Genomic DNA, 15,977 nt, shown 5'->3' on the forward strand with positions numbered 1-15,977 from the left:
AAGTTACTTTACTCCACGTATCTCCGTTTTATAAGGAACAGAGTAATTATGATTATAAGACTTAAAAAAATTAAAATGGTTTTAGTTTACCTAGATTTTTAAAAAATCTGAAAAGAAAGAGCAGAGTTATTACAGTAAAAACAACATGAGTGCTCATATATTAATATTCCTCTAATCTACAAAGTTCAAATAATATAGCTATTACAATAAATAAATATATACATACATAAAAGAAAGGAATATATCAGCTGTTTTTCTTTAAGATGATTTTTCTCATAATTATTGTTTAATATACATCTGAGAATTTGCTAGTTCCTACAATATTCTTATTGCCAAAATGATTTCAATTTATTTATCTTAGGCATTAAGCCAAATGAATCAACAGACAAAAAGTTAAGTATAAACCCATTTACTTCTGGATGGGACAATGACTAATAGAAGCAAAACTATTTTTAAATACAGTATTCACAACAACTATGATCTTGCCTTTCTTTGGACAAAAGCTGCGCACAAAGTAATGATATGTGATACTAATGAACACAAAGATTTGCCCTGTCTCTCTTCAAAGAAAATCTGTTTCATAGTTGACTCAGTTAAAAATGTTGTTCTGGGAAAAAACAGTTTAGGAAACTCGCCTCCCTTCAAGCTACTGGTAACAGCAGCTCCTTCTAAATATGGCTCTTAAAAAGACCTAAGTCTTAACAGTCTTGCTGTTAACTCATTCAATGTCATGACTTACAAGTTGCAAGAGGCTTCAGGGCTAGATGGCAGTAGCAGAAATCTATGCATTTTGTTTTGGACATATACACATATCTCAAAACAATCAATTTTTATGCCTCTGATAATCTAGTTATCTTTCTCTTTTAATATGTTTGCTATTCTAACGTTACTGCACAACTGTAACAAAAATAAATTCTGATTTGAGTTCTCATTAAGAGAAACTCCCTAACCTTTAAATCATAACAATTTATTGGGCAGTATATAGCTTAATTTATGTAAACATCAGGGCTGCACCAGTAGAGATTTCTGGGGCCAATATTGATATCCAATTTTTAAGGAGGCATATTGGCCAATACCGAACCAATTTCCGATATAGTGTGGAGAGCTGCATCTAGCTGGTAAGTCCATTGCAGTGGAAGGGAAGGGAGCACATCAATCCCTCCACTCTCCGCAATGAGGCAGGGGGCAGGGGAAGGGGTAGGCGCTGCCCAGCTAGGGTGGGGTGAGGCGCAGGATGGAGACATGGCTCAACGGTGGGGAGGGGGGCGGCTCCCACTGATGCTTGCACCCCAGGAGTGCTTGGGGGTGGGCAGTGCCCCCGGATATGTGCAGGGGAAGCTAAAGCTGTGGGCTGTAGCTGGGCTCTTCTTGCCAGGGGCTGGGCTCAGAGCAGGGGCTATGGAGGGGGCTGCAGCCACCTGAAATTGTGCCGTAGCTCCCTTCCAGCGTACCGCTGCATGCCCAGTGCAGCCCTGGCTTTTCTTGGTTCAACCCCTGCCTCCCCCCACGTGGGCCACAGGATGGAGACATGGCTCATTGGGGGGGGATGGCTTCCTCCCAGTGCTGCCACCACCATGCCACGTACAGCCCTGGCTCTTCCTGGCTTAAACCTCACCTCCCCCCCACACACTGGGAAGAGCCAGGCATGTGGCAGCAGCGCTGGGAGGCAGCTGGGAGGTGGCTATGGCAAAATCTGGGGTGGTTGCAGCCCCCTCCGTAGCCCCTGCTCTGAGCCCAGCCCTTGATGAGAAGAGCCCAGTTCCACCCTGCAGCTGCAGCCTGCCTGCTTGCCCTGTGCAGATCCAGGGGGCACACTCCCACCCTCCCGGGGTGTGCACAGTGGCAGGAGCTGCACCCTCCTGAGTCTCACTCTGGGCCAACCAGAGGTAACACTCTGCTAGACTTGGTCCTGGCCAAAGGAGACAACGTAGTGACCAACTTAAATATAGAGGGAAGTCTGGGTGACAATGACCATGAAACCACCATGTTCACTGTCTGATGTGATGCAGACAAATCGGATAGCAGGACTGAAGTCTTGGATTTAAAAAATGCACATTTCAACAAGCTTAAGTCACTAGTAGGGCAAGTGCTGCAGGACCAGGGACTGAAGGCAAAAGGTGTGCATGAAGAGTGGTTATTCCTTAAGGACACAATCCTTGAAGCACAAAGGAAGTCCATTCCCATGTGGAGTAAAGGTAACCATGCTCCTTCCCTCCCTCCTCCCCTTCCACCATAACGAACTTACCAGCTGGAGGCAGCTCTTACTGACTGAGTGCTGTGCTGCGGCTGCAGGCATGAACTGGCATTTATCAACCAAATTATCGGCCCAATTGGGAAGTTTCCAATACAGCCAATTTTCTTTATATCGGTACTGATCCGACATCAGACCAATGTATTGGTGCAACTGTAGTAAACATTTATACATAAAGTAATACTCTTACATTATAAACACTGAAACGTTCATCTCATGTATGTTGTTTGACTATCTAAGGTTTGGGTTGTAACAGACACCCCTTTTTATAGCAAAGCACAGGGATTAACTGGATCTCAAATAGATTTTACATATGCAAAATGTTTTCTTGAGCCCTAAAGCGTGCATAAAAAATATAAAAAATGCAACATCCCTAAATGTCTTGCACTCAGCCAACTCACACAATCATACCTCCTGCTATATTACACATGCATTGTAGGAGGCCTGATTATGGGATTGAGCATCAGACACTCACACCATACTGCTTGCGGAGAGGGAACTCCTGATGGCAGTCCTGGGTTCCCCTCACACCAGCTCCTGCAGCTGGGGTAGCTCCCAGCAGGTGCAGGGTTCCATGTGCTCCCCCAATGGGAGCCTCCTGACGAGGGTCCAGCTGGTACAGCGATGGAACCCATGGCCCTACTGTAAGCCTCATCAGCTGTGGGGCTGGCAGCAGGTGATGCCCTCAGCTGATGGGGCTTGTAGCCACAAGGGAGCACGTGGCCACACATTCAATTAATGGTGATAAGCACAAGCCACAAATTTATTATGCATTTTTAAAAATAAATTTGTGGCTTATCGCTACTTTTATCATGCTGTTACTTGTCTCAACTGTGTCACAACTTAAAGCATGATTAACTGAATACCGTAATTACTTGAATACAAGATGACCTGCCAATAATTAGATTCTATATATGGAAAATGTATACATTTGTTATAATTTTCCAGGTATGGAATCTAATTTGCCTTGGAATAGTTTGCCTTGAATTTGTCCCATTCCAACTGCTACATCAGGGAAAACAAATCTGGTGCATCAGGTACCCCCCTGGTTCTCTGCCCCCTTCCCCCCACACCCAACTTCTTTCCCTAGCAGCCTCTTTCCCCCTTCCTTACTGTCAGATCTTACCTATCCTGAACAGGTGCAAGTGAGTGGCACATTTGAAAACACTCACCTTGAAATAAACATTTTATAGGGATTTGCCTAAGACAAATTATTACAAATACCCATAGACTTAGTTCATCCAGAATTGATGCTGTTTACCTATTTTGAAACTACAGCAGGTTTTGGCACACATACTCCATAAGCACACTTTTAAGCAGCACTTTTGTACCTACTTATACATAGTACAAACTATGCATGATATTAGTCTAAAGCCAAAAAGATCATGACTTACCATATGGTTCATTGGGCTGGGACGCAGAAGTAAAAAGTATTTCAAGTCATAATAACCCCACAGCTTAGCAGTACTCACTATGTGTGTACTGTATACTCCAGATACACGACCCCCACAAAGGATCCACGTGTTAACCCCCATCTCATGACTGAAATTGTTACGAGTCCAGGGATCCTTTAAAAATTTATATGCAGATGAGGCGCAGGGGAACATGGCCCAGGAGGTCCTCATGGAGGGTGGGGCTATATTACTCATATGCACCAGGCTGGGACAGGGGGCTACGGAGGGATTCTGGTGAACTGTGTGGGGACCTGTTCAGTGATGTTTGCCACACATTTAAGGCTGGTAAAGAAACAGGAATCATTGAAAATGGGAAAGAAAGGCACAGCTGTGCTATGGGAGCAAAAAGTCAGTACTAAGGGGGGACTGCACACAATGTGCACAAGCATATATCTTATTCAGACATTGCTGCATTAACCTAACCTTGTGGTGTTCCCATCAGTATATTTGCCCCAATACAGGCTATGTGTCTTATAGTCATGCTCAGTGTTGGCTGCATTTAATTAACTTCATAGTTGCTTCCCACTACTGAACATGTGCTGCTTTTGACAGCAGTTTAATGATAGGCAATATATTTAATGAGTAGGGATCCTGGTTTTCTGTTTAAAAATCACAAATTCTCTGATAAAAATCTCAACTTCTCAGACTAAAAACACCCCAAAATCCATGTTTTTCCACGATTAAAATGAAACACCACTACTATATTATGTAGGTACCAGTTGAGCACAATATTTTATTGATATATTTACACTTTTATAGTGATTTGGAAGCCTACCAGTGTCTGCAAATGTTGACATTTGATTTTGGATATTTTAACATGGAAAATCAGAGCTTCCCCTGCCCCATTTGCTCACCAGAACATGGGTCCAGCTGCAGGTGCCCCCCTCCCACTGCTTTGTGGTGCTGAGAAGCCCTAATATGTCAGGGCCTGTCCATGCCAGTGCCCCTCACTCCCAACCCATAGCCCCGCACCCCCTGCTGCTGCCCATCAGTCCCCACCCACAGCCCCTGGACACTGCCAGTACCCCCCCCACACACAGTCCCCCCCACCCCTGCCAGTGCCCCTACTTCTCAACCATATCTCCCCCAGTCCTGCTGGTGCGTTTCACTCCACACCCACAGCCTCTGACCCCAGCCCTGCTGGAATGTGCTCCCAGCTGCCAGGGGTAAGGGGCTGGGAACCTGGGGTCACAGCCTCTCCCCACCCCCATCCCCTGCAGTGCACAAATCCTGGCTGCTACCCATGGTATGTGGTAGTTACTGTGATGGAATGAAGCATGGCTCCTCTGCCCCCATGGGCAGCATGGCCAGAATGGAGTCGGGGGGGGGGCAGGTGTGGGCTCCATTCTCCCTGCTCTGCTGCTCTCTCCCCAGGGCCTCTGCAGCCCAGCAGGCAGGACCTGCCATGGCAGGACAGAGCAGGGCCAGGTGGAGAAGCTTGTTACCACCACTGGGAGCTCTCCACCGTCATGCCAAGACACCTCCTGCCAGCCCAGCAGCAGCGAGGGGCACAACTCCGTGCTGCCCACCCTTCCACCCCGCTGCTGCTAGGTGGGTAGGGGGCACTTCACCAGGGCAGTACAGGGCTTGTACCAGCAGCACCAAGCTTTCTTCCCCCCGCCCTGACTCTGCCCTGCCACACTGAGTCCCACCCACTGGGCTGTGAAGGCCCGGGGGGGGGGGGGAATCAAGGCAGGGAGGCCAAGCCCACAGCTGCCAGTCCACCCCCACCCCATGCACAAATCTGGGGGCAGATACCCTCTATTCCCCCCCCCCCCCAAGAAGTGCGCACAGCAGCATGGAGCCAGCCCATCCCCGTCCTCTGGATGAGCCACCCGTGACCCCATCCTACTCCCCTCCCTGTGGCCATGCATTCTGACCCTGGACCCTAAGTGCCACGCACCACCCCAGCTGGGTAGCAGCCCCACCCTGCCCAACTCCTTCCCTCTCTCTCAGTACAAAGAACCCTATTTCAGACAAATGATAAAAGAGTCTCATAAAGCAAATCTAAAGAAACAAAACACAGAAGTGGAACTTAAGCAAAACCATGTTTTCCCATAATAAGAAAAGCACCAATGGCAAAATGCCTGCACTAAGAGATTCTTCAGCCATAAACTGGTAAACAAGCACTTAATTAGGTGATGAAACAAGAATTTACATCTGTCCAACATTTCCTGAAAGAAATGACATCTCAAACAGAGATTAATTTATAAATAGGATATGCACAACAGAGTTCACAACAGTCCTTCTTGGGTTATATACAATGGTATACAGCAGGATACACCTGTTTCCCGAATTAAGTCTCATAGTAAGTAAACATTGAAGGCCAAAATATAGCCTCCTATATTCCAGTGCTGTCCCCAGTCCTGGAGAGGAGAACCCTTTTTACCTGCTAAGAATGTTGAACCAAACTGGCTTTCAATTGTATGACAGACTTCTAAAAATGCTAACAATAATTTGATAATAACTCTGTATCACTATTGTTTGTCCTTCAAATTGTTCTCCTGATATCCACAATGTCGCAGGTAACGCTTTAGGGTATATTAGACCTACATTACATAAAATCTGCAATAATGAAACTAGAGAGCCAGTGGTGAACATCATATTCTGGGTAAAAATGGTACAGATTTTTAGAATTCTATATCACAGCTAATACTCGAGAGAAAATCCATTATCTCACCTTTATCAGCTCATACATTTACAAAATCTTGATCAGCAGAAACCTTTTATGTGGTTGATTAATCCAAATAGTTTGTATCTTCTAACTATTAAATACTTTTCACTCACCATGGAAGATTTCTTCCTCTTCCTCAGTGAGCCAGTCTGAGTGGTTCTTAAAAAAATGAGCTAACTGCACAGTATCTGATCTGTATCAATAGTAGACACCACTTCATAACTACTACTCAAAAATGATCTATTATGAAGCATCTGCTAATGTCTACTGTCAGAGAGAAGACCATTGGTCTAAATAATCCATTACTATGATATACAGCCATCCATATTCTCCTAGAAAAACAACTAATTGATTAGGGTGGGGGGGCAATGTTGCTATAAGGTTTCTCATTTGAACCAGAAGGAGCTCCAGACATGGACTCAGCACATAGAATTTTATGTTGTTTTCAGTAAAGTGGTTTAAGTTTAAGTGGTTTAAGCTACTGTCTTTTTTGGGGGAAAAGGTACAAGTTCTCTTAAATGGGCAGTTAAGCAAATCTCAGAAAATTATGTTTACTCATTTTTTTGACCATTAGTTTTTATGAGTAGGATTACTAAACAGTCCATAAAGAAACAAAATTAAATTTTCCAATTTTCCTGACCCACGCTTTTTAACCTGGGCAAAAAATAAGATTATTTAGCTTCACTAGCTAATTATCTCATTTTTAAGAAAGGGGAGAGCATAGCCCTCCATGCTCACCCTTTTGATACCACTGGCCATAAATCTTTGCTCACTAAGTTACAAACCCACACTAGGATATTTCAGTAGCTGCAATGTTGCTTTAGGCAAAAGATGATAGGCAATGATCATCAGCAGGGATCTGGGTTTTCTGTTTGCCATGGAAAACAGAGCAAAACATGGATTTTCTCCTTTAAAGAATAAAATCATGTGAAAGTGTGGGTTTCCCCTTGCAGGCTGGCAGAGTTCCTATAAGGAGCTGCTTGCAGCCAGAGGGAGCAGAACACAAGGGGCAGGGGACACCACATGCATGTGTGCATGCTCTGTGTAGTAGCTAACGATGCTATTCAGAAGGCAGGCCCTGGTGTGGGACAGTGCTGAGCTGCTGTGGCCACCAAGGTGAGGTGCAGCAGTGTGCAGTTGTGCCCCCTGCTGCTGACAGGTCGGCAGGGGGTAACTCACCTTGGCAGCCATGGCAGTGCAGTGCTCCCTCCCACACTAGGTCCTGCTCACTGGGCCATGGAGGTGGCTCCTGTCCGGAGCTGGTCCAGCAAGGCTGCAGCTCTATGCCCCACTGTGGGCACAGAAATCTGGAAGGACACATGCCCTTCTGCTCTCCTAACACATTACCTGTGTCTCTGTGCCCACTGTCCCCTCTGTGTTACTTATAGCACATCGCCCATCCTCCACACAACCACATCCTTCCTCACACACTGGAGGTCCAAGGCCTGGGGGGGAGGGGGCAGTGGGTCAGAAGCAAGGGGCACCAGCAGGGCTTGGGGGGTGGGGGACTGTGGGTTGGGAGTGAGAGGCACCAGCAGGGCCAGGGGGCTGCGAGTTGGGGGTTAGGGCACCAGCAGGGCTGGAAGGGGAGTGGGAGATTGTGGTTTGTGAGTGAGGGACACTGGCAGGGATGAGGGGGTGGGGGGGCTGTGGTTGGGAGTGAGGGGCAACAGCATGAGTAGGGGCAGGTCATTGGCATATCAGGACTGCTCAGCACCACAAAGCAACAGGGGGACCGATCTAATTTACCACGATAAAAATACCAAAATCAAATGCCAAAATATATAGGTATTTATAATTTTTTTTATCATCATGATTGAGGCACTGGTAGACTTCCAAATTGCTTTAAAATTATAAATATATCAATAAAACATTGTGTTCAACTGATACCTATATATATTTTAGCATTTCAAAATTGCAGAAAAATGCAGATTCGGGGTTTTTAAATCAGAGAATTTTTTAATTACAGAGTTTTGGATTTTAAAGAGAGAAAACCAGGATCTTCATCGGTCTTAGCAGTCCTTGAATAAAATGTCAACTATTTGGCTACAACCTTTAGAATTTTGTGCCTTGATCCTCCTTCTCCCTTTTGAGTTTTTAATTTGCTTACAATACCTGTCGGATGGACAGTAGTTGAGTGTATTCCATTTAAATACATGCTAGAGAAAGGCATGATTCACTGAACTACATTTTAAGTTTTATTGGAGAAGCACCCTAACCTTGTAATGTTATTAGGGGATGCTTTGTGGTTGTCATATATTGGAAGGGCTGGAGCAACATCCTACTAGATGCTTTTTGGACTAAATAGAATCATAGGGAAGTTGGCCTGGAAGGGACCTCATGAGGTCATCTACTCCAACAGTATCATGCCTGTCTAAACCATCACAGGAAGAGGTAGTTATCCATGTTAATCTGAAATCAGGTGGAAAGCAGGGTAGGTATGCATCCAACAGACTAACTCGGTGATTCTCAACCAGTGTGATGCAGAACTCTGGAGTGCTCTGAGCTCCTTTCAAGGGTAACCTAGCATGCCATGCAATGCTGGCATTGTCAGGTGTGCAGATATAATTCATAAAATAAACCTAGAGATTTTAAATAGGGATCCATAGTGTTAAAAACATTCTGCTCCATTGTGGTCTTTCTGGGCACTTTCACACATGGCCCAGGGGTGGGACGGTGGCGCTTTAATTAGAGTGGCTCTAAGAGTTGCTCTAATTAAATCACTGCCACGTCTGGTAATTGCCACGCTTCCACAGACTCGATTGAGTCTGTTCTTAGGCGCTGGAATTCCAGTGCCTCAGAGCAGCTTCTTTGTGCATATAGGTGCCCTCTGAGTACTTTGCAACAGAAGAGATTCTACAGATTCCTTCCTATGTGTCCATATAATGATGACATCAGTACTTCACCTCCCAGGAACCCAGATAACTTGCTTAGAAAAAAATCCCAATTTTACAGAAAGAAATTTTAAATACTCTAGAGAAATTCCACCATGACTTAACTTCCACATCTCCAAACTGACTCTCGAATACTCCAACCAACAAATTCAGTTTTTAGAAAGCATGGTAAAAGTTTCCAATGGCGACATCACCACCACATTGTATTGAAAAACAATCAACTGCTACAGTGACCTCCACAGCAGCTAGTTTTACCTAAACATATCACTAAAACCATCTTCTACAGCTAAGCTCTACATTACAGCCATATTTTCTCTGATCCCACTGACCAGGATGCATGCTTAAGGATCTGAAGCAAGGATTCCTACACTTGCAATACAATTCTAAAGCCATAGCCAACTCAAATTAACAGAGCCAGACTCAGACCCCACTCTAAACCTGCTACAATACCAACAACCCTGGGACGAAGACACAGAATCCCTCTGTTTGTCACCAACAGGTCTCAACTTGAACACTTCAGACACATTATTAATGACCCCCAACTCCTCCTGGAAAATGACAATCATCTCAAGGTAGCCATGGGAGTCAAATAACTGTTAGATTACAAATGCCCCCCTGCAACTTCAAATGGCATGTCTCCAGCAAACAACTATCTAATTCCTATTTTCATCAAGGCAACAGACTCAAATGCCAGCTGTGCTCCCTCAGCAATCCAGACCACATCATTACTAGACCAAAATAATATGGATTATAACATCTGAGATTCATTCACCTAATCCTCCCCTCCTCTTTCCTCCCCCTTTCCTACTCTTTGGGCACGTCTACATGTGCTATTAAGACTTACTGCACAGTACAATACTGTGCAGTAAGCCTTCCTTGGGAGCACATCTACACCTGCCCCTTGTTGGGAACTGATCTACTTCTACCCTACTTTGGGTGGGGGCAGGGCTGGTGAGGACCCACAGAAACCACTAGCAGCATTGGTGGCAGGGACAGGGCTGGTGACCACACACAGAAGCTGCTGATGGCAGCGGTGGCCCTGTCAAGGGGGGCACTAGCCCTGCTGACAGCATCAGCGTTGGACATCAGGGAGGGCAAAGTCCTGTTGGGGGGGGGGCACATGCCCCCCCTACCAGTTGCCTATGGTCTTGGTGCTGCTCAGCTTCCAGCTCCTGGGGGAGAGGAGGGGGAGGCAGAGAGCTACCCCATCCAGGTGCTATTAGGAGGAGCTGAACAGCATCAGGTCTGGGGGAGTTTATCATTCCCTGTGGTCTCCTGGTGTTAGGGTGACCGAGAGCAAATTTTCTCCTAGGCAGCGTCTACATGTGTTATTGCACAGTATTTACTGCATGGTTACTTTGCTACCTGTATTTATAGGTAGTAGCTAACTGTGCAACTGACTAACTTCCTCGCAGTAAATGGTGCGCACATGTAGACACTGATGCTTTATTATGCAGAGTCTACTGTGCAGTAAAGCATCTTGTTTAGACAACCCAGTGAATAGTAAATAGTGCTTTTAATTTAGAAGTTCTGCTTCTTGCAGTCCCTTCACAGCATCTGATGAAGCAAGCCGTTGCTTACAAAAGTGTATATATTTCTGATTTAGGTTATAACAGGGGTGGGGAGGCAAACTTTCTGGCAGAGTTGCAACAAATTAGCCCCAAGCCTTCCCCAAGAGTCACTCTGATACCTTTCCATATTGGATCTACTGCTCACATTTCTACTCCCTGCTTTGTGCACCCTGACCAAGGTACTCTTTTGTGTTCTGCATCCTACCCTGTGGTTCCTGCCTGACCTGATGTTCTGCTTTCTGCTCCCTGTCTTACTGCCACTGTGCTGCCTGTCCCCAAAAGTCTATAAGGTGCACATTTACCCTGTTTTAAACCACTCCAACTAAATATCTGTCTAACTTGCTCTTGTAAATGTTTGAGAATTCCACAACTTCTCTAGGTAGCCAATTGAAAAGCTTGACCACCCTCATAGGGCATGTCCAGACAAACATGGTTGCACCACAAACACGTTTGCAGCACTGCATACCACAGTCCGGTGTTCTCTGCACTGCAAGGCCACACTGCCCAAGTGCACATTACTCTGTATTTTTTTCCTGTGGGTATTTTTGATCCCTGGATATCCACCGGTCAAAAAATAACCACGAAAAGAAAAACCGGAGCAGAGCATGCTTGGGCTGCATTTGTTGCTAAAAAGCAAAGCCAGGCTGTCTGGAGATGGGCTGCAGCTGCCAGCAGAGGCAACCTGAGCAGGGTGTGGGGCCCTGGGGCAAATCAGTCCATGCAGAACCCCGCTCTCTCTCTGATCCCAGAGCCAAAGAAGCAGCCATCGCCATCAGCAACAGTGATGGGGGGGGGTAGCAAGAGGCTGGATGCGGAGGCACTGCTCCGCCCAGCTCTGCATGGCCCCCCAAAGTGCAGTGCCCAGGGCAGTCACCCCAATTCACCCCACCCCAGGAACAGCCATGGTTGCCATCCAGGAGGCCCCCAGGTAAGGGGAGGTTGGCTATAGCCTCCCCTACCACCCCTGGGGTAACGTGTCATGCACCAGGGTGCACTGCTGCTACTTGTCCCTGGGGAACCAAACATCCATGTACATCTGGATGCACCCATAATAAGGAAATTTTTCCTAATCCCCAACCTATATTTCCTTTGTTCAATTTTGCAACCACTGTTCCTAGTACTGTCCCTACAGCCACAGAGAAAAGAATATCTGCATCCTCTCTGTAATTATCCTTTAGGTCTTTAAAAACTGTTATCAAAGTCAGTCCCCTCAGTCTTTTCTTTTCCAGACTAAGTAACCCTGTCTTTTTTCAGCCTTTCCTCATGGACCTAGTTGAGAACCAATGAGGTAAGTTGTAGCAGCACAACAGTGGCTCTCAGCTGAGTTGCTGCCAAATTCAAAAAAGTTAGAGAGAGGTGCCCTGACTCTAAAAAAGTTAAAAACCGTTGCCCTAATGATTAATGAAGCAGTGTGGGTAAGAGCACTCTAATAGTAAGTATACCACAAAAAGATGAATGGCATAATATTCATAGGCACAGTAAGATACTGTGTTTCTATTTTCTGTGAGAGAAGACTTTTCTGAGGTGGTAGGGAACTTGTGACTTCTTTTGGTTTTCTAAATAGCTATGGATAAAAATATTCTTTTTAATTGACATTTTCCTAATCATTTCTCTGACGCAAAGGTAGTTCAACTGATTCAACATCTTTCTGACTTCTAGACTGTACTGCCACATGGAACTAGACCAAGAAGACTCTGAAGTTATAGTTAATGCTACACTATTGCTCACATTAATGGTATCGAGCACATACTTTGTCGGCAAAACCTCTGCTGTCTATGTGGAGTCCCTAGATCAGTGATTCTCCACCAGGGTGCCACAAAATCCTTTTAAGGGTCCCACAGGATGCTATGCGATATTAGAGACATTAGGTGTGCAAACACCTGTATAGTCCACAAGATAAACCAAGAAATTGTAAACAGAAATTCTTTTGGTCTCAAAAATTCTGATGTCTGGTGGTCTGAGTTCTTTACAAAAGAACCGTTCCATTATTTTTCCAGTCAAAAATGAGTAAAATATGAGAGCTGGCATTTTCTGAGGGGTGCCTGGAGTCTAAAAAGGTTTAGAATCACTGCCCTAAATCAATCTGTACAGTAAAACACATAAACAGATGCATATTAAATCAGTTCCAAGTAATATGCTGTTGGCTTCAGTTCATTTTCAGATACAACTGAAGTTTGTAATCCAGGCAAACCTATACCATATAGGCCCTTGTCGCAAAGATCATGTTTCCTTATATGCCATTCCAGTGTTAAAAGGGGTCTTTTATGGTTGGCAACTGAAAACTCAGCTAACTGTATGTTTTATTTTTCAAACATCAGCAGAAGTTTAGAGAGTTTTAATGGCTACATTTTATATACCAATAAATCAATTAATAATTTGATTTTGTCCTGAACAATACAATTATACATACATAGCCAAGTTTTAAAAACTTGTTCCCTCTGGTAAACTGGGACGCAATTCCAAGTCCTTGTAAGAAGTTTTATTATGGAGCTCTTCTATATTATCTTTTTTTTAGAAGTTTAGAGCCAGTAGTATTGTATTTCAAAATCTAATTAACTAATTAAATCTAATTAACTTCTTAACTGAGCTCAATAAACTACAGAAATGTGGCATGAGCATCAACAATTCCAGAGCATTTTTCAAACAAGAGCTTCTCTGATTATGGCCAAAGAGTTCAGGAATTAAGTGAGTTAAGCTAAAGGTATAATGCAGTTATTTATAGTTTTACACTTTCTAACTTCAGCTATATTCTGTTAATTTTTTCAAAGATTGGTTATCCTCCTTGAGAAGACATGAAAGAATATGTGCTGCTTCTCTTCTTCGCTTTATGCTCTGCTAAACCTCTCATTGGCCCTTCATATTTTACATTAAAGAACATCATGCTTCAAGACATGGAAGATGCAGATGATGATGACAACAATAACTCTCTATTTCCAACTAGAGAACCAATTCTACCACTCATTCCTTTTGATATATTTCCAGTATGCCCTTTTGGATGCCAGTGCTACATGAGAGTTGTCCATTGCTCTGATCTAGGTAAAAATCTACTTTTTTACACTGAAAACATTCTTCAGAAAATGTTCAATGAACAATGAATTTGTGAGTAAAACCTTCATTTGAGAGGCAAAGTAACAGCAGCTTTCAGGAAGATGGATGATAAATTATTTTTAAACATTTCTAAAGAATATCAACTAATTGTTGTTGATGTTTACTTGTATTTTTTTTTAGCTTCGGTTGGTAAGGAATTCAGCTTACAGAAAGACAGTGGTAAATCAATATATTAATTTACACAAATAAATGTTTTCCCATCTGTAAACAGGACTATTGAAATGATGAGACATAACTGATATACACTTCCACAGAATAAGAGAACAATCTTCATAAAATAATCTTATGTTCATACAACTTCAGAGAGGCAGGTTCTATATTCTGATACTGCCTTTACTTCAAATAAGAGATATACCAAAGTATGCAGGGATAGAAATATGCAGTGTCTTGCACACTCCCCTCTCTCAAAGAAAAGCTATATGCAAAAGTATTTCACAGAGTGGTGGATCAAATAACAAGAGGAAAGGAAAACACGGGACAAGGAGGCTACAAAAAAAATCAATCACAAGGAAATTACAAGGAAAATGTGGGACAAAGAGACTACAAAAATCAATCACAAGGAAAGTGCAGTGCAAGAGCATGGAAGGGATACTAGCTGGTTAAGTGGAGACTAATATAGCTGAATATTTATAATGATTCCATTTTGACCAAAGGAAAATAAGTTAATGACGTTGTCATTTATTTATTTGTGTAAATAAATTAATTAAGGGTTATATAATACAGTTCATAAGGATCAGAATCTGTAAAATGAACATGGTTCCTGTCCAAGTAAATATTTGTTAGAGCTTTATATATATAATAATTCAAGGTCAATGGCTTGTTTCAATCTTGTACCTTATAGACTAACTAAATCAGAGCATTACTGTATAATACTAGCTTTAGTGAGCTAATTTGTAGTCACTTCATCACATACTGTGATCTCTAAAGTGAGGTAGGGCACATGAATGCTTATGCTATAATCTTTGATTTAATTAATTGAGGGATGGCAATCTTATCTGGTTCTGTGGGGCAGATGAATGACCAGGACTGGTCCATGAGCCAGACTGGACCAGTGGCCGCAAGGACCCCAGACTTCCTCCCCACCCCCATACTGGATGTAGTGCCTGCAGTCCCCATTCTGGGATTTTTGCCGCATGCAGTGCAAGTCCTGAAGTGGCAGGTGCTGAGGACCCTGGAGTGGCTGGAATTGATGCTGTGTGTAGCATAAATCCTGGAGTACCTAGAGTGGTGGATCTTGACCCACAAGTAGATTTTGGAGCCTCTTGCAGTAGATCTCAGAGCCCCTTGGAGTTGATCCAAGGCTGGTGTGGGGAGGTGAGTGCCTGCGTGCATGCACATGCATGCCCCAGCCCAACAGGGCAGTCTGTGGGGGAGGGAAGGGGCAGGGCTAGATCAAGGCCCCCACAGTGACAGACAGGAGTAGGAGTAAGTTGAGCAGGGCCCCAGTTGGGTGGGATGCGCCCCCAAATAAATTTTTACTCCCTCTGCCTCAATCTGCCCTTCCCTGCCCACAGACTTACTTGCTGTGGGGGCATGCCAGCATATAGGAGATCTTGGGTTGCTTTTAAATGCCAAAGGTGACCTCCTACTTAAAAAGGCTGAAGACCATTGAGCTACAGTGAGTGCTGTGATGCATAGCACACTGCATGCAGTGGCCCAGTAGCTGGTCCAGAACTGTACCACATGCAGCCCCTGCTCCAGTCAGTCTAGGACCGGTATTACATGTGGCACCTGCGGGCACCATGGGCAGCACAGGCCCCAGACTGATGGGAGCAGAGCCACATGCAGGGCATGTCCTGGAGATCCTGGGGCAGGCTCCATGTGCAGTGTAGTTCCCAGGGTGGCTGGAACAAGCACTAGCTGAAGCACAGTTCTCAGGCCCTGCCTGCAGAAACAGTTTGGGTCAACTCAGAACGGAGGCAACACAGGGGGCTCCAGGGGCCAGATTCAGCCTGTAGGCCATATGTTTGGCACACCGGAGTTAATCTATAAAGTGCAAATCCACCCTGACTTCAGACTAACGCA

The 15,977-nt window shown here is 44.5% G+C and overlaps 2 protein-coding genes across 9 annotated transcripts in view; one reads left to right on the plus strand and one right to left on the minus strand.

Moving 5' to 3' along the window:
- Window positions 1–15,977, minus strand: part of CENPP (centromere protein P) — a 319,520-nt gene that overhangs the window by 129,173 nt on the left and 174,370 nt on the right. The window lies entirely within an intron of this gene.
- The window catches only part of ASPN (asporin), a 50,131-nt gene that overhangs the window by 623 nt on the left and 33,531 nt on the right, over window positions 1–15,977 (plus strand). The window contains exon 2 of one of the 2 annotated variants that reach the window (XM_090022532.1): window positions 13,613–13,880. The exons of the other annotated variant lie outside the window; for it this stretch is intronic. Within the exon in view, the coding sequence (XP_089878658.1) occupies window positions 13,637–13,880 (244 nt within the window). The 5' untranslated portion in view covers window positions 13,613–13,636. The remainder of the gene's footprint in view (window positions 1–13,612; window positions 13,881–15,977) is intronic. 2 annotated transcript variants of the gene reach the window in all.

The sequence above is a fragment of the Crocodylus siamensis genome, chromosome 11 (assembly GCF_052110815.1).
Source record: "Crocodylus siamensis isolate JL-2025a chromosome 11, ASM5211081v1, whole genome shotgun sequence".
Taxonomy (NCBI): domain Eukaryota; kingdom Metazoa; phylum Chordata; order Crocodylia; family Crocodylidae; genus Crocodylus; species Crocodylus siamensis.